We start from the raw sequence: 25898 nt of genomic DNA on the forward strand, positions 1-25898 counted from the left end.
TGACCAGTGCTGGACGTAGTACTCCAGGTGAGGATGCACCATGGCCCAGTGCAGTGACATGATAACCTTCTCCAATCTGTTCGTGATCCCCTTCTTTATCATTACTAGCATTCTGTTCGCTCTTTTCACTGCCACCGCACATTGTCTGGACTGCTTCATCGACTTGTCGATCAGAACTCCCAAGTCTCTTTCCTGGGAGGTCTCTCCAAGTACCGCCCCGGACATCCCTGTATTCGTGCATGAGATTTTTGTTACCGACATGCATCACTTTACACTTATCCACGTTGAACCTCATCTGCCATGTTTATGCCCATTCCTTAAGCCTGATTATGTCACGTTGCAGATCTTCGCAATCCCCCTGCATCTTCACTACTCTGAATAACTTCATATTGTCCGCAAATTTAATCACCTCGCTCGTCGTACCTATGTCCAGATTGTTCATAAATATGTTGAAGAGTACGGGTCCAAGCACTGAGCCCTGCACCACCCCACTGGTGACTCTCTTCCAGTCCGAGTAATGTCCATTTATCCCCAATCTCTGTTTCCTATGCTCCAGCCAGTTTTTTATCCACGTATTTCATCCTCGATTCCATGACTCACAATTTTCCAAAGTAGTCGTTCATGCAGAACCTTGTCAAACGCCTTCTGGAAATCCAGATATACAATGTCGACCGGGTCGCCCTTGTCTGTCTGCTTGTTTACTCCCTTGAAGAAGTGCAGCAAGTTTGTCAAACAAGATCTGCCTTTGCTGAAACCGTGCTGGCTGGTCTTCATCAGATCGTGTCCGTCAAGATGATCAATGATGTGGTCCTTTATCAGCACCTCTACCATTTTTCCCGGTACCGATGTCAGACTCACTGGTCTGTAGTTTCCCGGGTCTCCCCTCAAACCTTTTTTGAAGATCAGCGTAACATTCGCCACCTTCCAGTCCTCTGGAATCTTTCCCGATTTGATCGACAGATTGGCTATTAGCTGAAACAGTTCAGCTATAGTCCCTTTCAATGCCTTGATGACCCTTGGATGGATACCATCCAGTCCGGGGGATTTATCGCTCTTAAGCCTATCAATCTGCCTGCATACCTCTTCTAGACTGACCTACCAAGCTGTCCGTTTGACTTGCTTGTTGAGACCTCCCGGGGCCACAGTACCCCATGCAAAAATCAATCTCTGCTCCTGATAGGTCAACTAATGAGTGATGTTACCTCTTCAGGAAAAATGAAACTTCTTCAGAGCCACAAATTTCAAATCGGTGAGGGTATGCTGTTTCTCCTGCCAGTGCATTACCATTATTGTTGAGGATGAATGCCACTCCATTTTTCATGTGTGTTTAATGACCAGAGTAGCAGATCCAATGCTCATTTGATTGAATTTGGTGAATTCAGGAGCAGGAAGTAAAAAAAGAACAAAAATGGATTCGGTATCCCCGACAGCGGTCCCGTTGCCTCAGGAAGAAATTGATAACAGTGATTTGATGAATGAACTTCAGAAAATTAAAGAAATAGTAAGTGATAACGCTAAAAATATAAAAGTTGTGAAGGAGGAAATAGAGAGTCTGACAAATAGAATGCAGGCAGTTGACTTCAAAATTGAGCAGTTAGAAAAGCATGCTGAGAAATCTGAGGCAGAGATGCTGGTGTGTAAAAAAGATCACAGAGAAATAGAGGCGTTGAAAAAGGATTTTGAAGACTTATCAAATCGTGAAAGAAGGAATAATTTGCGTCTGATTGGGATACCTGAGGGGATTGAGCAGAATGATCCTATTCAATTTGTGACTAATTTTATCCCAAAGATCTTGCCATTTAAAAGTTCTTTTCCTTTGGAGATAGAAAGAGCACATCGGATACCGATGAAAAGATCAAATAGTCAGAAGGGTCCCCGTCCACTAATCTTTAAGCTGCTAAGACATCAGCAGGTGGTAGAGATTATAAAGCTGGCTAAAACAAACAAGGATCTTAAATGCCAGGATTCTAAGATCTTTATAGTACCTGACTTTGCAAAAGCTACAGCCTACAAAAGAAAACAGCTTTTGGATTTAAGACCTAAACTGAGAGCAATGGGAGCAAGATATGGATTGATATACCCTGCTATTATGAGGGTAACTTATGAGAATAAAACTTATAATTTTGAAGAAGCAGGCAAATTACAGGAATTTCTAGATCAATATAATTTGCCTATGGTTTCATGAAAGTATTTAGAAAATGTAATAAATAATATACTTAGATTATTTTTGGTTTATATTTTTGAGTGAAAATTGAAAGATATTTTATAAAGAAGGAAAAAGTGGAAAAAAAAAATAGAAAAGGAGAAAAATATTTTCTAGAAAATTGTTGCAGTTAGGTTTAAGGGGGATCAACATTTCAAACAAGATTTAAAGAATAGAAATGAAAAATTTTAAAGAGACAATAAGAAAAGAAGAAAAGAAGATTTTGACAAGGTAAGAAGAGGGATGGAGCATATAGGAAGTGAAGAAAATATGAGGAACAATTATAAGATTTGATGGTTTCTTAATGTGAATTTATAATTTGCATTTGAGCGTGACTGAGATAATAATATGAGGACAAATAAATGCTGCATTGGAGAAATGTGGGAGCTTAGAATATAATAAGATGAAAAATACAAAAGACTATTGATGTAAAGAGAAGAAGATGTGAAGATGGACTGATGGAAATGACTTGAGCATTATTTAGATTTACAATTTGCATCTGAAATTGACTGAGATATAAGGATGATGTTGCAAAAATACTTTATTGGAGAAAGATGAAATAGCAATCTGCAAGAAGATGGAATAAGAGACTGAAACAGCAGGATGAAGATGTACAAGTGTTACAGTTGTGCAGAATGGAGAATAGACTGTAATAGATTGAAGATGCAATGAAAATTAATGAGAGTTTTAAAAAATATGAGGTCTGCTTGGTTGAAATGTTTGATCCTTCTTTTGATGTAAGGTTAAAAAAAAAATGAATATTATAGGATGGAGTGATGTATGTTCCATTGAAGTTGTGAGAAACTTAGGTTAGACAAAAAAATAAAATAAAATAATAATATTAATCTTGGGGGGGGTATATATTGTAAGAAATGGTTTCTGAAATATTGGGTATATCCTTTTAGAAATATATTAGAGGTATAGGATGGAAGAATGTTTGGAAATTTGAATGAGGGGGGAAGTATATAATAAAGAATTATAATAAATATGGGTATTTAGGGTATTGAAGAATGGATTGACTACAGGAGAATTTAGTGTTGGTTGTTTGAAAGATTAGAGAAAGAAAAATGAGTATGTTATTGCCTGTAGGGAGTTTATTTTTTGCTCAGTAATATGTGCGTTTCGAAGTTTGCATTTGTGTTAGGGGAGGGGAGGGTGGGGGATGGGAATAGGGGGGATGGGGAAAGAGGGGAGGGGGGAGACTCATATATTGGTTTAAGGAAAAAGAAAAAATGTATATTTTATGTTTGAGTGGATTATATATGTATTTTATATTTTATTTGTAAATAAAATATTTGTTTTTATTGGTTTTAAATATTTAAATATTGGTTTTAAATATTGGTTAAAAACATTGGTTTTAAAATTTTTTCTTTGAATGTAAATGGCCTTAATCACCCTATAAAAAGGAAAAAGGTATTGGAATATATTAAACAACAAAATATAGATATATGTTTCTTGCAAGAGACACATTTGTCTGGAACAGAGTCTATGAAGCTGACAGATAAGTGGATAAAACAATGTTTATTTGCACCAGCGGTAAAAAAGAAGGCAGGAGTTGCAATATTGATTAATAAAAAATGTCCAGCAACATTTAATATGGTTAAGGCAGATCCTCAAGGAAGGTGGTTACTTATTGACATGAGCATGGGCAGTAATACAATGGCGTTACTAAATATATATGCACCTAATTCGAATCAAAGTGAATTCTTTAAATCTCTACAACAATTAGTTTTACCACTGGCTACTACTAATTTAGTGGTGGCTGGGGATTTCAATGCTGTTGTAGATCCAATAATGGATAAAAAGCCTAGTAGAATAATGAAATCAATGGGATTAGATAATTTGGTACAAGTATGTAATTTAAAAGATATATGGCGTATTCTTCATTTTAATGATCGGGAATTTACATTTTGTTCACATGTTCATCAATTGTTCTCAAGAATTGATTATATTTTTGTTTCAGATCAGATGGTACAGCAAGTTATAAAAGCTGACATAGAACCAATAGTAATATCTGATCATGGTGGTATATGGATAGAAGTTAACTTAGTAGATCCAGATAATTCCAAACCTGTATGGAGGTTTGATAATACATTGCTTGCTGATTCTAAATTTTGCACAGAATTTCAAAATAAAATAAATGAATATTTTAGACTTAATGATTTAGAGGAAATTTCGATTGGAATTTTATGGGATGCTTTCAAAGCAACTATGAGAGGACAAATTATATCATATTCTGCATATAAAAAGAAACTGTTAAGAAAACAATATGTGAATTTGGAAAAAGAAATTAAGAATTTGGAATTAAAATTGGTTAATAAATGGGAACAGGAGACATTTCAAATATTGTTAAAAAAAATGTGAATATAATGAAATTTCCTCTGGGTTAGTAAGGAAAGATATTTTTGCTCAGCAGGTGGTGTATTATGGTAGTGCAAATAAGGCTGGAAGATTATTGGCAAATTATTTAAAAGCAAAGAAAAGGAAGGAGAAAATAAGCATATATCATTAAAAGAGTTACAAATGGCATTGAAATCCCTTAGAGTTGGGACCACTCCAGGTGGAGATGGATTTACAATAGAGTTTTATAAAGAATTTCAAATTTCCCTATTACCGTATTTATTAAAATTATATCAGGATCAACTGAATAAAGGTTGTATATCAGGCACTATGGCAGAATCTTTAACTATTGTTTTGCCAAAGCCAAATAAAGATCCAACATTGGTTTCAAACTACAGGCCTATATCTTTAATAAATGTAGATGGTAAATTATTAGCTAAGATTTTGGCATTAAGATTGGCTAAAGCTCTTCCGCATATAATAGGAATGAATCAAACTGGACTTTTTGCTCAAAGACACTCTTCTAATAATACTAGACTGGTATTTCAGATGTATTATTTAACAAAACAAATTAATGATCCGGCTTTTTCGGTTTCACTAGATGCTGAGAAGGCTTTTGATCGTGTAGAATGGAGTTTCATGTATCAAGCTATGGAATGGTTTGGTATTAGATCCGGATTTATACAAATGATACAAGCATTGTACAGCTCCCCAACTGCTCGCTTATATATAAATAATAATTTTTCGGATGCTTTTAAGTTGCAGAGGGGAGTTAGACAAGGTTGTCCATTATCTCCTTTGCTCTTTGAAATAGTTCTTGAACCCTTATTATTAGCTATTCGACAGGCAAAGGACATACAGGGTATTCCATGTGCTGGAGTGGAATATAAAGTATCTGCTTATGCAGATGACATCTTGCTTCATTTGAGGAATCCGGAAACAACAATCCCATGTCTACTGAAGGTCATAGATACATTTGGAAAATTCTCAGGATACAAAATAAATTGGACTAAATCAGAGATTTTACCTTTAAATGTGCATTGTACAAAAGGTATACTTGATTCTTTCCCTTTTATATGGAAAGAGGATGGAATAAAGTACTTAGGTATTTGGCTGAATAAAACACTTGAAGAGACAATGAGAATAAATGAAAAATTTTTATTACAAAAAGTTACAGAGTTGTGTGAGCAATGGAATCCTTTACATTTGTCCTGGTGGGGAAGAGTACAAACTGATTTTGCCTGTGGTTTGCTATCAATTGGGAATGATACCAGTGTTTTTTCAGGGGTCTTTCTATAAAAAATTAAATAGTATTCTGGTTAAATTTATTTGGCTGGGTAAAATTGCAAGAGTGGCTTTAGTGTCTTTGCAAAGACCAATTGAGGAGGGTGGGGTAAATTTTCCCAATTTTTATAGGTATCATCAGGCCTATATCATGCGCCAAGGTATGTATTGGGTCCTCCCAGAGCTTTTGGAACAACTACCAGAATGGTTATGGGTGAAGAGATCACTTATATTTCCACTTAGGCTTGATCTTTTGCTTGGTATAAAAGTGCCTAGAATACGTAAGGACAATAGAGTATTAATGGATACTTGGAAAACATTAAGGTTTGTAGACAAATTAACTACTGATTCTATTTTAAAATCGAAACAACAGACTATTTGGGTAAACTCCAAGATACAAATAGGCGGGTTTAAGGTTGTCTGGAAAGATTGGATTAAAGCAGGTATAAGATCATTAACGGAAGTAATTGATAATGGTAAGATGCTTGAATTTTCACAATTGCAACATAAATATGGTCTGAATAAAAAACAAAGTTATAAGTGGTTGCAATTGAAGCAGGCTATTCAGGTGGGGTTCCCTGAATGGAAATCTTTAAATGATCATTACAGCTTAGAATTCTTATGTTTCCAGGCAGATTTTCTGGGTCACCAGGCCGCAAAGTGGTATAAAATTATATCTAATTATTTGAATAAGAAGCCTAAAAATGGATTAAGAGATATTTGGAGCATTGAGATTAAGCATCAGATTAATGCATCTCAATGGCCACGTATTTGGTCTTGGAGAATTAAAGGTACGATGTCGGCATCTATTAGGCAAACATGGTTCTTTTTGTTGCATAGAGCATTCTGGACCCCTACTAGATTACAAAAATTAGATTGCTCTAAGTCTAATAGATGCTGGCATTGTAAAATTGAAGTTGGAACTCTAGACCAGTGATTCCCAACCCTGTCCTGGAGGAACACCAGGCCAGTCGGGTTTTCAGGCTAGCCCTAATGAATATGCATGAGAGAGATTTGCATATGATGGAAGTGATAGGCATGCAAATTTGCTTCATGCATATTCATTAGGGCTAGCCTGAAAACCCAATTGGCCTGGTGTTCCTCCAGGACAGGGTTGGGAACCACTGCTCTAGACCATCTTTTATTTTATTGTCCATGTATTCAGGCATTTTGGATATCAATATGGGATCAAGTTAATATGTTGATGAAGAGTCATGTGGCTTTATCCTATGACACAGTGATTTTTGGAATGTGTATGAGGGCCAAATGCCAAATATCTACAGCAAACAATAAATTATTGTTGATTCTTACGGGAGTGGGAATTCAACAGATAACAACTAATTGGAAAGACTGTTCTAGATTGAATTGTAATTTTTGGTGGAACTCAGTTTGTCATATGTATAAGATGGAAAGATTTCTTGCAATACAGAGGGGGTATTTTAAAAGATTTCAAGAGGTGTGGAGGCCATTAATTGAATATTATAACGAGTAAAGTTTATTCTTTTTCCTTTTGGATAATATATAGAAATGGGATGGGATAGGGAGGGAAAAATATTGGAAATATGTTATGAAAAATAAGGAGATATATGTAATAGGATGGGATATTTATTGTTGTGCAATACTGGGTATAATAAAATGTTTAAAGTGTTTGAGGAAGAAGGATGGGGGGAGGGACAGATTTCATGTCAGATTAATTGTATTATCAAAAAGGGATGTATAATTATATATAAATTTGGAAGGAATATTTTATTGATATGGAAAAGGGTGGGAGGTGGGGGGAAATAAAAACATGTATAATAATATTGTTTAAGAATGCCAAGTATTGTTTAAGAATGCCAAGTAAGTGTTATGTAAATTAATTGTAATAATACTGTACACTTGTTGAAAGAAATAAAAAGGAATAAAGATTTAAAAAAAAAAAAAAAGATCTCCTGAGTGTAGGACCTTTTTAAAAATAAAAAATACACCTTCCTTGTCATCTAATCACTTTGCAATATTCTCCCAGGTATCTTTTGAATGGACACACCATCAGTCTGAATTTACTGAGAAAATTGTACAATACTGTGCAGAACTCCCCTGCCTCTGCCAAGCTACTTTTCCATTCCGCCTGTGTAGCAAAATTTCTGGGGAGAACACTGACTTTGGCTATGTAATGTGAATCTATGGGAGCAACAGAATATGTGTAGGGATTTCGTATAGATAGATATACATTAAGAGGTTAATATTTAATGCTATTCAAATGGCCAGATATGGTTCCTGCAGACAGGCAGAAGAGCCCCTCGCCTTGAGATACAAACAGAACAACAAGACCTTGCCTTTTCTTGTTGTTCAGAAATGGTTCCTGACCAGTTAAATTGCATGTTTGAGGATAACTGGTCATTTTTATCAGCAGTTAATTGGTTAGCACCACTGAAAATAACTGCTTAATACCAAACTCAAAACTGGCTATTTTGGGTGCATGCCAGGGGCAGAATCAGCACTTGGTCAGTTAACTGCTAATATTCAGAACATAACTGATCAGATTAACTGCATAACTAGGACAGCAAAAATGTCAGTCCTATCTTTAAGCGGTCTTAACGAATAGCTGGTTAAGTGCTGAATATCCCACTTAACTGGCTATGTGTTAGCCGGTTCCATACACCCGGAAATTCAGTGCTTATGCCCAGACATGGAATATTGGGCCCAAAGAATCCAGAGGTCCACACACCTGTCCCTATTCCTTAGACTCTGTATGCTCACACTAAGGACTCCACCTGTAAGGTTCTCAGAATATGACCATTTATTGTCATATTTAGTATCAAAGCTTAAAAAGGCAAAAGCATTTAAAACCTCGGTTGGATTACAATTGTTTACAGAAATCAGTGGGAATAACTAAAGCCAAGTGTAGGGTTTTGGTTTTGCTGTATTTCATTAATAGGTATATTAATAGGTATTTGTTCTATATTTATTGAAAGCTTCTATACCGCTACTAATGATAATATTATAGTTATTTTTCTTATGCTTTTCTTATGTACTTTAGTTTTTAATTAGTTCTTCCTTCTCCTATGTTTTCTGCTATGTACTTTAGTCTTAATTATATGTGAACTGAGTCGAGCTCCATTAGGAGATGACCCGGTATATAAACCAAAGATTAGATTAGATTAATGACTGGGTAGTCAATTCAGAGCAGTCCACATAAGCTTTTATAATTGTGTTATGATACCTGAGCTTCAGGAATGGTGTTATCGTACAAGTAAATGATGTTTCAGTACATGCACTTTGGTAATGCTATTACAATACAGGAGAAAATTGTTACAATACATGAGTTTCTGTAATGTTACTTTAAAAACAACAGTGAAATCAAGAGACAAAAAAATAATAAATTCAATGATGTGTGTGTATGTGCACCCAGTAAACTGGAATAAGGGGTCATAAGAGAAGGTGCAAGGGGGAGATATACTTAAATGTGATCTAAGGAAATATTTATTTATCGGAAAAATGGTGACTATATAGAACTGCCTCTCAGTTGAAATTGTAGAAACAATGACAGTATCTGTATTCAAGAAAGCATGGGGACAAGCACCAAGGATTTCTAAGACTAAGGGATTATAGAGCTGAGCAGTTGGAGAAAATGAGCAGACTGGATAAGCTATATGTATTTTTTTCCTGCTGCCATTTACTTTGTTTCTCTGTTTCCATATTATTTTAATAATAATCTGCTTTTATTAGGTGTGGAATTCTTATTTCAGTCTGGCTGTTCTCTTTATGAACCAACCGAGTCTTCAGCTGGAAGCCTTCATCCCATCCAAGAGGAAAAAGATTTTGGACAAGTAGGTTTATTTTTTAGGGTTCTCTCCTAATTCAAAGGTTTCTATGATTCATCGGTAGCTCCAGAATGTTGTGGAACACTACAGATCTTTCTAGGACTCAAAAAAAGAACAGCAGGTATATGGAGTTATAGATGATAACATCACTATCACTATTACAGAATCAGTCTAATGACAACCTTCCCCTAAATATAAAAGTTGATGAATTAGAGAAATACTTTCCTCATTTTTTCTTTATTCTAATTTTTATGATCGCATTATCTAATGCGTTATTATTTTTGTCTTATTCTTATGTTAGAAATCATTAATGAACCGTGAATCATATGTTTGTTATAGATGATAAAATATACTTGTTTAAGATTTGAAAGACCAGTGTATGATGATGTCCAGCAACCCTTACATGTGTAGATATAGAGCTAGTAAGAGAAATACTGGGTCAATAAAATACAATTTATGAGTAACAATTTTGAATAGCCCATGTGGGCACTCTTTGGGGTCTGTTTGGTAAAGTGTGATCAGCAGTTATCTTATGAATTAAGACACAATTGCTGTTAGCACCCGTTCACAACATTTAGTCTAAGCTAATTCATATGCCAAGCATTTAACATGGAAAGGAATGAGAAATAGGTGGAGTTGGTAGGGTTATGGAACTTGCAATTAGCACTAAGTAAGTTAGCATATACAGGTACTTGTCGACTTACGACCGCAGTTGGTTCCGACTGACAGGTCGTAAGTTGATCGGAACATAAGTTGGCCTATGTTAAATTAAGGCAAGAAAACAGTGGTACCTCGGTTTACGAGTGCACTGTTTTGCGAGTGTTTTGCAAGACGAGCAAAACATTCGCAAAAACGGCTCCTCAGAAACCAAGCGTGCCTCGATTTACAAGCATCCCCCCCTGCGATCCGGCATCCTCCCCCCCATGATCCGGCAACCTCCTGCCGCGATCCGGCACCCCCCCCCCCCCCAATGATTTGAAGTCCCCCAGACCCACCCGAACCCGCTTCTTACTTTCATTTCGGCACTGGCATGTCCTGTGCGTTGATGCCAGTGCCCGAAGATCGGCCTCTTCTTGCTGGGCCTTGAGCATCTGCGCATGCTAAAGGCTTGCATAGTTCATAAGTCGACGAGTATCTGTACTATATACATTTAACCATTGGAATAGGTGATTCAGATATCCCATCCTTCTGAAGGAACTTCTAGAACCCACACTCATACACCAAACACTCCCTCACATGACCAAGGAAACCCCAAAGCCCTCCTTCCCTGGCTTTTACTGATATTTTCCCTGGAGGCTTTAGGAAGACAGGGGCTATCCAGATACTCCTGCCCAATTTGCACCTGAGTTCAAAATCATAATTCTGAAGTCAAGCACTGATACTGTTAAACTAATGTTTTGTTTTTATAGTTTATTTATACATTTCAAAATTACAATACAAGAATCCTCTTGTTACAGAAAATCAGAGAAAATATAAGAACACATGTTGCATAAATCCATGTATGTAAAGACCAGAGTGGAATTGTCCAAATAAGAAAGATGTGCACTGGAAAAAATGTCCTCCAATCCGTCTGATGATATGAAGGTCTTTATTGTTCAAACATCAAAATGACACATTCAACGACTCAATGTCTCGCGACTCAATGACTCGACATGTACATGTTTCGGCCCTCAGGCCTGCCTCAGGAGTCTTAAAAAGTGTGAAGGATGAAATATACAATACACTGGCACTCAATTGGATCTGACTAAAAGGTCAATCATGGAAGAATACCATCTTTCTGAAGGGAATATTCCTGCCCTTCCTTCCTGACCTGGAACCAAACTCTTGGTTTGTGGACCAGGGAAGTTTTCTGCTCTCCTCCTGTGCCTGCTTTCTTTTGTATAAATCCATGTACACAGATTAAATCAAACTGCAGCAAAGAAACAAAGTTCTTAGAAATGATAGGGGACTGCTTTCTAGAACAAATGGTGGGAGAGTCGACGAGGGGGAATGCCACCTTGGACTTGGTCCTAAATGGCATTACTGGTCAGACTAAAGAAGTAGAAGTCATGGTCCCGCTAGGGACGAATGATCACAACATGATCAACTTTAACTCGACATTGGGAAAGGGAAATGTATCAAAACCTTAACCACGACCCTCAACTTTAAGAAAGGAAGATACGATAGCATGAGAGCCATGGTAAAAAAAAAAAACGGCTCAAGAAAAGGATGTACACAATTAAAACAGTAGATCAGGCATGGTCCCTACTGAAAAATACTATCACGGAAGCACAAAATCTCTACATTCCGCAGATATCCAAAGGACGGGAAAATAAAAACAAAGGAGAACCAGCATGGCTTACTAAAGAGATGAAGGATGCCATAAGAGAAAAGAAGAACTCCTTTAAAAAATTGAAACGCGAAAGAACAACCGAAGCTTAGAACAACCACAAAGATGATCAGAAGAAATGTCACAAGGCGGTGAGGGATGCCAAAAGGGTCTATGAGGAGAAAATAGCGCAAAAGGCCAAAAACTTCAAGCCCTTTTTTAGATACGTAAAAGGGAAAAATCCTGCAAAAGAGGCAGTGGGCTCGCTGGACGACCAGGGAAGAAAAGGGTACATCAAAGAAGACAAACAAATTGCAGACAGACTAAACTCCTTCTTTGCGTCTGTCTTTACGAAGGAAGACATTACATCAATACCTGAAACAGTGGAAGTGTTCAAGGGAGCAAAAAATGAAACTGCTTCAACCATACCACAAACATTCGGAATCCCACAAGGTTCAATCTTATCTCCTTTACTCTTCAACATATTTCTATCTCCTCTTCTTACTTTGGCACAATCTATAGGATTTACAATCTACGCCTATGCCGACGACATACAACTCCTTCATCCAATCAACACTACTAACATCTTAGACATAAAAGAAATAAACAATAAATTGAACATCATAAGTGACTGGTTATACTTAAACAAACTCTCACTTAATATTGATAAATCTTGCGGGCTCCTTCTTCCGATCAAAACATCTGAATCATTATTAGGAACAATCTCAATCAAATCTTTACCACTACAAATGGAAACCAAAATAAAACTCCTTGGTGTTACCTTCGATAGAGAGCTCACTTTTCACGACCACATAAGTTCGGTCGTAAAGATCTGCTTCTATAAACTTCGTATCATTCGATCACTATGTTCCATCTTAGATACTGACTCGATCAACATTTTGGTTCATTCCCTAGTCATTTCCCACTTAGACTACTGTAACTCCCTTCTTAACGGACTCCCTCAAAAAGAACTATGACGACTGCAATTAATACAAAATACTGCAATAAAACTAATATACAAAAAAGGTAAATTCGAACATGTCACTCCTCTTCTTAAAGAGGCTCATTGGCTCCCTATCACCCACCGCATCACCTACAAAATCATCTTACTTTCCTTTAAAATCAAACTCTTCCACCAACCTTTATTCCTTGATAAACTACTAATACCACAATGTTCCCCTCGCACGTTAAGATCCACTGACCAAAAACTTCTTTTCATTCCATCTCTAAAAGAATTCTATTACACCCGAAAAACCAACTTTGCAGTAACTGCACCCACATTATGGAACTCGCTTCCACAATACCTACGTGATGAACAAAATTTAATCAAATTCAAGACTGGCTTAAAGACCTTCTTATTTCAAGACGCTTTCAATTGAACTTAGATCATCCCTCCTCATCTCTCTTGTTTTACTCTTTTTTTTATTTTTTATTTCTCTTATTTATTTTTATTTCAATTTTTCTGCTTCTTACCGCGAGTATTTATTTGCTTCAACAATGCTACCTTATCCTTCTCGTTCTATCCCCCCACTTTCTCCTTCTCATCTAAATTATGTAACTTCTCCCCTCCTTCCCCTCTTACCCTCACTTTCTAGTTTGTCTAGTCTACGTCATTTACGTTCACTTCGTATTATAAATTTTTAGATTTTTCAAAATATTGTTAACCGGCCAGACATTTGCTTGATGGTCGGGATATTAAAATCTAATAAACTTGGAAACTTAGGACAGCCTCACCACAGTAGAAGTGGATTTGGACCAGATATACTACAGATCGACAAACTTAAAAGTGACAAATCCCCTGGACCGGATGGAATTCACCCAAGAGTATTAAAGGAACTGAAGGTAGAAATCATTGAACTACTGCAAAACCTTGCTAATCTGTCAATTAGAACTGGACAGATACCGGACGACTGGAAGATAGCGAACGTCACTCCAATTTTCAAAAAAGGATCAAGAGGAGAACCGGTCAACTATAGACCGGTGAGTCTTACGTCTGTCCCTGGAAAGATGGTTGAAGCACTGATTAAAGATAGCATAGTCCGGCACTTGGATACACACGACCTGATGAGAGCCAGTCAACATGGCTTCAGGAAAGGGAAGTCATGCTTGACGAATTTACTACAACTTTTTGAAACAGTAAACAAATCGATAACGGGGAGCCAGTGGACATAATATACTTGGACTTCCAGAAAACGTTCCACAAAGTTCCACACGAAAGACATCTCAGGAAATTACAAAGCCACAGAATAGAGGGAGAGATACTAAGGTGGATAGGCAAATGGCTGGAAAACAGAATGCAGAGGGTGGGTATAAATGGGAAGCTCTCAGACTGGGAGAAAGTGACTAGCGGTGTGCCCCAGGGCTCGGTTCTTGGGCCCATTTTATTTAATATTTTCATCAGCGACCTAGAAGAAGGAACATCCAGTGAAAATATCAAGTTTGCTGATGACACGAAGTTATGTCGGGCAATCAGATCACAAAAGGACAGCGAGGAACTACAGAAAGATTTGAGCCAGTTAGAGAGATAGGCAGAGAAATGGCAGATGAAGTTTAATGTGGAAAAATGCAAGGTAATGCATTTGGGCAGAAAAAACAAGGAGCACAAGTATAGCAATCCTGGGTAAGAGCGAACAAGAAAAGGACCTGGGGGTACTGATAGATAGGACCCTGAAGCCGTCAGTGCAATGTGCGGCGACGGCAAGGAAAGCAAATAGAATGTTGGGCATGATAAAGAAGGGAATCACGAGTAGATCGGAGAGGGTCATAATGCCGCTTTATAGAGCAATGGTCAGACCACACTTGGAATACTGTATCCAACACTGGTCTCCCTACCTAAAGAAGGATATAAAGCTGCTGGAGAGGGTGCAGAGGCGAGCAACGAAGCTGATAAAAGGTATGGAGAACTTGAACTACAAAGAACAACTTAGAAAACTGGGACTGTTCTCCCTTGAGAAGAGGAGACTGCGAGGGGATCTGATTGAGACTTTTAAAATAATAAAAGGAATCGACAAGATAGAGCAGGATAAAAAGTTATTTACGATGTTAAATATGACTAAGACAAGAGGTCATGGGCTGAAACTGATGGGGGGACAAGCCCAGGACAAATGCCAGGAAGTTCTACTTCACACAGCGAGTGGTGGACGCCTGGAATTCTCTCATAAGAACATAAGTTCTGAACATAAGAAATGGCTTCGCCGGATCAGACTCTAGGTCCATCCAGTCCGGCGACCCGCACCCGCGGAGGCCAAGCCAGGTGTTCCCTGCTGAGAAACCTTGTTTACTCATATCCCCCAATGTGATTTGCAAGAAGGTGTGCGTCCAACTTGCTCTTGAATCCCAGTGGAGATTGCTGCAGAACCCACCTTTCTAGGATTTAAGGGCAAGTTAGATGCACATCTCCTCAAAAGATGCATAGAAGGATACGGGTGACTACGTTTTCGCCAGGTTACACCTGGATGGGCCTCCGCGTGAGCAGATCACCAGACTTGATGGACCTAAGGTCTGATCCGGAGATAGCAGTTCTTATGTATTCTCCAACTCTTTGGCCCCATGGATCCTGCAGGACATGCCTCGAGCTCAGCCTAGGCGCCCTCGTTGGGTGCTTCGGCCTCGAAGTCCCCATTGGCCTTGAAGGCTCTGGCCTTGGCCCCTCCTGTTACTCCGGCCTCGGGTAAGTCTCCTCTTTCCTCCTCAGGTGTGCCGGCAAAGAAGCCTACCTCCGAGTCTCGTGCCAGTGCCGCCTCGTCGGCATCTTCGAGACATCACTAAGCGTGCCTCCTCATGTAGGGAATACTTTTCCTCGAGGTCGACCCCAAAGGAGCGCTCTGCTGCACCTAAAACCCAACCATCCTTGGTCTTGGTGACTATGTTCAAGGACATGCTTAAGGCTATTCTTACCATGCAGCTTTCCTCGGTGGTGAGCCAACTGGTCCCGACTTCGACCTCCGTCTCGACCCAGTCTCGGTCTGACCAGCTTGAGCGCCCCTCGTTTCTCGAGGCCCTTCCCGTAAGACTTGCCGGGTTCCCTCGAGCAATTCTTCATCCCCCGAGTCACCTGTAACTTTTCGGGGATCCAGGCCAGGGGGCCGTTTTTACCCAGCTACTTTGTCGAGGTTTGCCCCTCCTAAAAAGCCCCGGTCTTCTCCGCCCCTTCGGGGCAGGTCTCTGACTGTGAAACCTTCTAGACACAAGCTTGTCCTTGAGTTGGACTCTGGGTTGTGTTCCCCATCGAGACAGCTACCAGCCTCTAAGGGGTATTCTTTGAAACTGGTAGAGGAATTTTCCTTTATCCAGTCTTCCCCAAGGCGTCGCCAGCTAATTCCTCGGACCCTGGGGTCTTCCCTGGCCCACCTAGCATGGGGTCATTCCTCGATGCCCCCCAGTCGCTTTAGTAGAGCCTCTTCAGTCTCCCATTTGCGGGACTCCAAGGCCCCGGCTTACAGGGTACAAAAAAATGACAATTTCTCCTACAGCTGGGTGAACTCCTGCGGTGTACCACAAGGCTCCCCCTTATCCCCCACCCTGTTCAATATCTACCTCGCCTCCCTCAGTAACCTCCTTCACAAACTTAAGCTCAAATTCTTCATCTATGCAGATGACATCACAATTGTCATCCCTCTAACCAGTCTATCCCAGGATCTCCTCAACTACATAACTAGCATACTCAGCCAGATAGAACTCTGGATGCTCTCCTTCAAACTAAAGCTCAACCCAGACAAAACAAAATTCTTTCTAGCCACCCCCAAAGACAAAATCAAAGACACCACAATCCAGGTGAAAGGATTGATTTTCCCACTCGAACAAACATTAAAAATACTAGGAGTCACGCTTGACAAACATCTATCCCTAGAAAATCACACCGACCTCACTGTCAAGAAAGGCCTTTCAGCACTCTGGAAACTCCGTACCATAAAGAAATACTTCGATGACACTGCATTTCGACTATTAGTTCAATCCTCTATCCTCAGCATACTGGATTATTGCAATATCATTTACCTAAGCTCCACAAAGAAAATCACCAGAAGACTAAAACTGATTCAAAATACAGCTGTCCGCCTCATTTTCGGCCTGAACAAATGGGAACACATCACCCCCTTCTACCACCAACTGCACTGGCTACCCTTCGAATCCCGAGTCCTCTTCAAGTTCGCCTGCATCTGTTACAAGACAGTATTTGGTCTCTCACTAAAATACCTCTCCCCACATTTCAATATGTATTGCACCAACAAGAAATCCCGCAGAATCCAGTTGTTTACCTTCCCCTCCATAAAATCATGCCAGCTCAAAAGATTCATCGACAAAACCTTCGCCTTCCAGGCGGCCAAGCTGAACCCTTGGCTAGCCCAAATGATGCTAGAGGCCCCGACCTACCTAGACTTCAGAAAACTTCTCAAAACACACCTCTTCCGCGAACAAGACCCTTAGTCCTTACTCCCCGCATACACTCCAACCTCCCCCACCCCCACCTCCCTCTCCCCCCCCCCCCTCTTCTGGTTTCCCACTCCCTCCTTTTTATCTTCTAACCCAACTATGATAAACCTGTGCTAAAACTACTTTGCCTCCTTCCGCGCTACCCGCAATTCCGACAAAATTTTTGTAAATCCGTGTTCAGACCGGATCCTAATGTAACGGATGTGAACCGCCTAGAACTCTTTGGGTATGGCGGGATATAAGAACCTAATAATAATAATAATAATATTCGAGGGAAATTTCTCCCTCTTTCTCTGCTGCCCCCAGATCTCGCTCGGGGTCTCCTCAGGGGGATGAGTCTTCTTCTCGAAACTCCTCTTTTACTCGTTTCATCTCAGACATGGGTAGGGCCTTGAAACTGGACCACCAGTCTGAGTCCCGTTATACCCAGGAATATCTGGAGGAGATGAGTGTTGATCATTCGCCCCGTGAGGCGTTGCGCTTGCCATTGCACCAGGTTCTTCGGCAAACCTTTCTCCGGAACCTGAAGATCCCCTATGTGGTCACGGCCATTCCCTCCAAGTTGGAGTCCCGTTAATGGACGATTCCGGTTAAGGGGTTTGAGAGTTCTCAGCTTTCTCATCAGTCCTTGGTGGTTGAGTCTTCCTTGAAGAAGTCCAACCCACTCTAAGGTTTACGCTGCCGTCCCTCCGGGCAGGGAGGGCCGTATGATGGACAAATTTGGTCGCCGTCTTTAACAAACTGAATGATGGCGAATCGTGTCCTTAACTATAACTTTATCTTCACGTCCTACCTCCGGTTCTGTGTGGACGCCCTCCGCTCGTTCGGGGAGGACATACTGATTTCTCGGCGTCAGGAGTTTCGTCTCCTCAAGGAGACCCTTTCCCAGCTCCGCCTCTATATGTTTCAGGAGGCCTACGATGCCTTCAAGTTGTCCTCGAGGGTCACGGCCTTTGCGGTTGCCATGTGTCGCCTCGCTTGGCTCCGCATTGTGGATATGGGTCCGAATCTACAGGATCGTCCTGCCAATCTCCCGTGTGTGGGTCGTGAGCTCTTCGATGATTCCATCGAGGCAGCCACCAAGTGCCTATTGGACCATGAACGGTCCTTGGCCTCTCTGGTGAAACTTAAACTGAAGGCCCTTCCGGCTCGGCAATACAAAATTCCTCTCCGAGGTACGCACAGAAATCTATGCCTGCCTTCTCTCAGCCTCCTACAAAGCGGCCACAGCAGCAGCAGCAACGTCAAACTAAGACCCAGCTGCCAGCTCCGGCGAGGACTGGGCTGTCCTTTTAACAATTCCAGTCCGAGCCTTCAGGCTCCCTTTCTCCTGGAGCCTTCCCCATGCCCCATCGGGGGTCATCTCCAACATTTCTATGCCCAGTGGGAAAGTCTTATCACCGACAGTTGGGTGCTTTCTATCATCCGGGAAGGGTACTCCCTTCACTTCAGTCACGTACCCTCGGACCTGCCTCCAAGAGAGCTTCCTTCTGCTCGGTCTCAGCTGCCTCTCCTTCTGCAGGAAGCTCAGGCCCTTCTTTGCCCTCGGACCAGTGGAACACCGGATTTTATTCCCGGTACATTTTGGTATCCAAGAAGACGGGGGATCTGCATCCAATCCTGGACCTCCGTGCTCTGAACAAGTTTCTGGTCAGGGAACGGTTCATTATGCTCACCCTTCCTACGTTGTACCCCTCCTGGACGAGGGGGACTGACTGTATTCCTGGACCTCAAGGAGGCGTTCATGCACATTCTGATACACCCGGCCTCTCGCCGGTATCTGAGATTCCAGGTGGGAGATCTCCATCTCCAGTATTGTGTTCTTCCCTTCGGCCTGGCAGCTTCTCTGAGGGTCTTCACGAAATGTCTAGTGGTGGTTGCTGCGGCCCTGCATCTCTGCGGCCTGCAGATGTTTCCCTACCTTGACTGGTTGATCAAAGCGTCCTCTTGCCATGAAATTCTGCGAGCGACAAATCAAACCATCTTGCTCCTTCAGACCCTCGGCTTTGAGGTGAACTTCCCCAAGTCTCAGCTCTGCTCATCCCAGTCTCTGGAATTTATCGGAGCGGTGCTGGACACGGCTCTTCTCCGCTCCTTCTTGCCCCAGCCTCAACAGGAGGCCCTCGTTCGCTTATGCCCATCTGTCCTCGGCCCCGGCTTGGCTCATGATGGTCCTCCTAGGTCACATGGCCTCCACAGTTCACGTGACTCCTTTTGCCAGACTTCACCTACGTATTCCTCAATGGACTCTAGTGTCCCAATGGAACCAGGATCGGGACCCTGTCTCTCGACTCATTGTCGTGACTCCTTTGTTGAGGCAGTCTCTCTGTTGGTGGATGCTCTCTTCCAATCTTTCCAGAGGTTTTCTGTTTCATGCCCCTCCTCTGCAGAAGGTCCTGACTAAGGATTCATCGGCCTACACCTGGGGGGGCTCATCTGGACGGTCTTCGCACTCAGGGTCTTTGGTCCAGTGCCGACTGACTTTGTCACATCAATCTGCTGGAGCTTTGAGCGAACTTCCTCGCCCTCAAGGCTTTGCGACCGAGTGGTGCTGGTCCGCACGGACAACCAGGTTGCCATGTATTATATCAACAAACAGGGGGAATGGGGTCCCTGTCCCTGTAAATGTGTATTCGGTACGTATTGTTGAATATAGTTATTAGCAGGGACTCATTCAAGCTGCATACAACAGAAGCATTGACGTCACATAGAATATATAGAAAATCAAAACAATAATAATAACACGGAGAAAAATAAACCTCAATTGTGAGAGGTTGGGACTACACAAGTGCCCAGACCTCAACACATCATCACGGGTTTATAAAAAAACTCCGTATACAAATATATAAATAGGATTTTCATTCATTCATAGTCACATTTTACAAAAACTTTTTTTATATATATGTGTAATCGCAACTATGAGTCTGTCATAAATTCGTGACCAGAACCCCAAGCTTAACTACATTAGTAATGAAGGCTACAGCTCAGTTTCAGTTGTGTAAGTATCTTCGGAGGCACAGAATGCAAAAAACGCAATTAAGGAAGAAATACACTCATCTGAAAAGATGAAATTTCAAGAGAGGCTTTCCGCTCCTAATCCCGACAGAAAAGACTTTCTGTTTCGCCTAGACCGGCTACTTCAGGGGATATATGCCATCTTCAGGTGTCTCCTTCTTTCTTACAATCCATTGGAAATAAAGCTGGCAGAGAAGGTAAGGCCATGGATAAGTTTGGCAAGAGGTTGTATCAAAATGCGATGCTAGCAAATAGATCAGGGAACTATGCTTTCCATTTTTCTTTTTACCTTAAGCATCTCATTCAGACTTTGTCATCTTTTGAGAAATATCTCCCTGACCGTAAAAAATCTGCCTTTCGCCAAACTTCTTCATCGCTCTTACAACTGCGCAAGTTCATGGTCAGATCAATCTATGACACCTTTGAGCTGACCTCTAGGGCCACGGCTATGTCGGTAGCTATGCGGCGACTGGCCTGGCTCAGAGTTTCAGAACTCGATGTCAATCATCAAGATCGACTGGCCAATGCACCTTGTTTGGGGGATGAGCTGTTTGGAGAATCCATGGACTCCACTACTCAGAAACTCTCAGCTCATGAGACTCGATGGGACACTCTCCTTAAGACAAAGAAGAAGACCCCCACCTACTAGGCCTTTTCGCCAACAATCGGCCTATCAACGTAGATTTGTGGCTCGTCCTTTACTTCAGACCCAGCAGCAACCCAGGCGTCACAGGCAACAACAGAGGCAAGCTGCTAGACCAGCACAGCAGCAACAGCAGGTGAAACCTCCCCCTTCACAGAAATCAACTCAACCCTTTTAACTTGGTTCTCCAGGACATAGCCAGTCTCCCTCCTTCTGCCCATCTTCAGCAGCCCATAGGAGGACGCCTTACTCATTTCATAAGCCGTTGGGAAATCATCACCTAGGATCAGTGGGTCCTCAACATCATCCGCCACGGCTACTCTCTCAATTTCTAGACTCTTCCTGCCCAAAGTCTGCCAAGAGAGTCTGCTTTGAACACTTCTCAGTCTTCCCTCCTTCTTCAAGAGGTTCAATCCCTCCTTCTTCTGAACGCCATAGAGGAGGTTCCTCTGGATCAAAAGGGGCAGGGATTTTACTCCCGTTACTTTCTAGTTCCCAAAAAGACAGGAGATCTCAGACCCATTTTAGATCTTCGCGATCTCAACAAATGCTTGGTAAAAGAGAAATTCAAGATGCTTTCTCTAGCTACTCTTTATCCTCTTCTCAATCAAGGCGACTGGCTATGTTCCCTAGATCTCAAAGAAGCATACACTCACATACCGGTCAATCTGGCCTCCAGACAGTACCTCCGCTTCATGATCAACCATTGTCATTACCAATACAAGGTGCTACCCTTCGGTCTGGCCTCCTCTCCAAGAGTGTTCACCAAATGTCTGATTGAGGTGGCCGCCTTTCTACGGTCCCACCACCTTCAGGTGTTTCCTTACCTGGACGATTGGTTGATAAAGGCCAATTCTTCTCAGATAGTACTCCAGGCCACCAACCAGACTATCATGTTTCTACAACTTCTGGGGTTCGAGATCAATCTACCCAAATCTCATATTATCCCCACTCAGAGACTTCAATTCATTGGAGCAGTGCTGGACACAGTCCTCATGAGAGCTTTTCTGCCGTCCAACCGTCTTCACACTCTCCAATCTCTGTGTCAGCAGGTGCTTCATCAACGATCCATCTCTGCCAAGCAAATGATGATACTCTTGGGTCACATGGCCTCCACAGTTCATGTCACACCCTTCGCACGTCTCCACCTACGCACTCCTCAATGGACCCTAGCGACCCAGTGGTCCCAAGCGACGGATCCTTGCTCACGACACATATCTGTGACATCCTTTCTTCATCAGTCTCTACAATGGTGGTTGATATCCTCAAATCTCTCCAGAGGTCTTTTGTTCCATCTACCTCCTCATCAACTTGTCATCACCACCGACGCCTCCCCTTATGCCTGGGGAGCTCATTTGAACGAATTCCAAACTCAAGGACTTTGGACAGCCCAGGAAATGAAACATCACATCAACTTCCTGGAACTCAGAGCGATGTTTTATGCCCTCAAGGCCTTCCAGCATTTTCTCTTTCCTCAGGTCCTTCTACTGTGCACAGACAATCAAGTTGCGATGTACTACATCAACAAGCAGGGTGGGACGGGCTCTCGCCTCTTGTGCCAAGAAGCCCAGAAGATTTGGGCTTGGGCCACAGATCACCACCTATTCCTAAAAGCTATCTACATTCAGGGAGAACAGAATTCCTTAGCGGACAAGCTCAGCAGAATTCTCCAGCCTCATGAGTGGACACTCGATCCTTTTACTCTGCAGTCCATCTTCGCTCAGTGGGGCACTCCTCAGATAGACCTCTTTGCAACTCCTCACAATCATCAGCTGCCCCACTTCTGCTCCAGACTCTCCTCTCCTCACCGTCTGGCAGCGGATGCATTTCTCCTGGATTGGTCCAATCTCTTCCTGTATGCTTTCCCTCCTCTGCCTCTCATGCTCACGACCTTGTTCAAGCTCCAGAGGGAACAGGCCACCATGATTCTGATTGCGCCACGGTGGCCCAGGCAACATTGGTTCTCCCTTCTACTTCAACTCAGTTCCAGGGAACCTATTCTACTTCCACAATTTCCTTCTCTGCTCACACAACATCAGGAGACCCTTCTGCATCCCAACCTCCAGTCTCTGCACCTGACAGCCTGGTATCTCTCGGGCTAACTTCAAATGATACTCTTTTATCTATGCCCGTTCGTTCTGTTCTGGATGCCTCCAGGAAACCGGCCACTCTGCAATGTTACCATCAGAAGTGGACACGGTTTTCTTCCTGGTGTCTTCTTCATCATCATAATCCTACGTCCCTTGCTGTGGAGACCGTGTTGGATTACCTTCTTTCTTTGTCTGATTCTGGTCTCAAGTCTACTTCCATCAGAGTCCACCTCAGTGCTATTGCTGCTTTTCATGAGCCAGTCCATGGGAAACTCCTTTCAGCTCATCCCTTGGTCTCCAGATTCATGCGAGGACTTTTCAATGTGAAACCACCTCTTAAACCTCCTCCTGTGATCTGGGATCTTAACGTGGTTCTTTCAGCCTTAATGAAACCTCCGTTTGAACCTTTGGCCACGGCTTCTTTCAAATTTCTCACTTGGAAGGTTCTCTTCCTGATTGCTCTCACCTCTGCCAGGAGGGTCAGTGAGCTCCATGCACTAGTAGCAGACCCACCCTTTACCGTCTTTCATCATGACAAGGTGGTTCTGCGTACACATCCAAAGTTTCTCCCTAAGGTTGTCTCTGAATTCCATCTCAACCAATCCATTGTTCTGCCTGTTTTCTTTCCGAAACCTCACTCTCACTCTGGAGAACAGGCTTTGCATACTTTGGACTGTAAGCGGGCTTTAGCTTACTACTTAGACCGTACTAAGCCCCACAGATCATTCCCTCAACTCTTTCTGTCCTTTGATCCGAATAAATTGGGACATCCTGTTTCTAAACGTACGCTGTCCAATTGGCTCGCAGCGTGCATTTCTTTCTGTTATGCTCAGACCGGACTGACTCTGGAAGGTTCTGTCACGGCCCATAGAATTAGAGCTATGGCAACATCTGTAGCTTTCCTCCGTTCCACTCCTATTGAGGAAATCTGCAAGGCTGCCACTTGGTCCTCAGTTCATACTTTTACATCTCACTATTGTCTGGACGCATTCTCCAGACGGGATGGTCACTTCGGCCAATCTGTTTTGCAAAATTTGTTTTCCTAATGGCCAACCTTCCCACCATCCCTCTTTTTGTTAGCTTGAAGGTCACCCATCAGTCAAGAATATGCTGCCTGCTTGTCTTGGGATAAAGCACAGTTACTTACCGTAACAGGTGTTATCCAGGGACAGCAGGCAGATATTCTTGCGTCCCTCCCACCTCCCCGGGTTGGCTTCTTAGCTGGCTTATCCTAACTGGGGACCGCGCGCCTCCGTCGGGCGGGAAGGCACTCGCGTGTGCGCGGTGCGGTCTGCTAGAACTTTCCAAGTTCTTAGAGTGCAATCACTCTAAAATTGTCCGTACCGGGGCTCCGTCGATGCCGTCACCCATCAGTCAAGAATATCTGCCTGCTGTCCCTGGATAACACCTGTTACGGTAAGTAACTGTGCTTTCTGAGTTTCACATCAACCAATCCATTGTTCTCCCTGTGTTTTTTCCGAAGCCCCATTCTCACCCTGGAGAAGTGACTCTGCATTCTCTTGATTGTAAGCTGGCCTTCTATTTAAAGCGCACCGCTCCTCATCGTACTGCTCACCAGCTGTTCATTTCCTTCGATCCTAATTGCTTGGGTCATTCTGTTTCTAAGCGGACCATTTCTAACTGGTTGGCCACTTGTATCTCTTTTTGTTACGCTCAGGCTGGTCTCTCCCTCCTGGGTCGAGTCACTGGCCACAAGGTCAGAGCGATGGCGGCTTCTATTGCTTTCCTCCGCTCGACTCCACTTGAGGAAATCTGTAAGGCTGCCACTTGGTCCTCGGTTCATACGTATACCTCGCACTACTGTCTCGAAGCTTTTTCCAGGCGTGATGGCCATTTTGGCCAGTCTGTTTTGCAAAACCTGTTCTCCTAAATTGCCAACTCTCCCTCCATCCCATTCTGGTTAGCTTGGAGATCTCCCACATGTAGAGAATATGCTGCCTGCTTGTCCTGGGATAAAGCACAGTTACTTACCGTAACAGGTGTTATCCAGGGACAGCAGGCAGATATTCTCGCAACCCACCCACCTCCCCGTGGTTGGCTTCTTTGCTAGCTATCTGAACTGAGGACACGCTGAGGAGACACATGCCCTAGACCAGGCAGGAAGGGCATACGCGCATGCGCGGGCCAATTGCAAGCTTGAAGGTCTTTGAGCAAGTCTGCTTGCGAAAACGTCCACTAGGGGGCTTGTCGGTGACGTCACCCACATGTAGAGAATATCTGCCTGCTGTCCCTGGATAACACCTGTTACGGTAAGTAACTGTGCTAACTGACCTGAGCATGTAGAAGAGTGCTATATGTTCAGCTAACCTCTGTCATTCAAGAAATTTGTGAAACTTTTTTGGGCTCAATGTAATATATTGGGCTAAAATAGTGAATATTAAGTGCTTGCTTCTCATTTATTAGTATTAGCAGCAGGGCTCAATAGCAAATGTAAGTAAAACCGCTCAAAAGTAAAAGTAGAAAAAAGGAGGTATTGATGCCTCTGTACGAGACCTCATTTAGATTATTGTGTACAGTTCTGGAGGCCGCACCTTCAAAAAGATATAAAAAGGATGGAGTCGGTCCAGAGGAAAGCTGCTAAAATGGTGTGTGGTCTTCGCGATAAGGCGTATGGGGACAGACTTAAAGAAGATCTTTATACTTTGGAGTAAAGGCGGGAGAGGGGAGATATGATAGAGTCGTTTAAATACCTACATAATATAAATGTACATGAGTTGAGTCTCTTTATTTTTTTTAAGCTAAAAAATGTTTTATTATATTT

At 42.2% G+C, this 25898-nt stretch overlaps 1 protein-coding gene across 3 annotated transcripts in view; it reads left to right on the forward strand.

Moving 5' to 3' along the window:
• DOCK3 (dedicator of cytokinesis 3) overlaps positions 1 to 25898 on the forward strand; it is a 694894-nt gene that overhangs the window by 416829 nt on the left and 252167 nt on the right. For all 3 annotated transcript variants that reach the window (XM_033926008.1, XM_033926006.1, XM_033926007.1), the window contains exon 30: positions 9536 to 9636. In XM_033926008.1, coding sequence (XP_033781899.1) covers positions 9536 to 9636 — 101 coding nt within the window. The remainder of the gene's footprint in view (positions 1 to 9535; positions 9637 to 25898) is intronic.

The sequence above is a fragment of the Geotrypetes seraphini genome, chromosome 17 (genome assembly GCF_902459505.1).
Source record: "Geotrypetes seraphini chromosome 17, aGeoSer1.1, whole genome shotgun sequence".
NCBI lineage: Eukaryota > Metazoa > Chordata > Amphibia > Gymnophiona > Dermophiidae > Geotrypetes > Geotrypetes seraphini.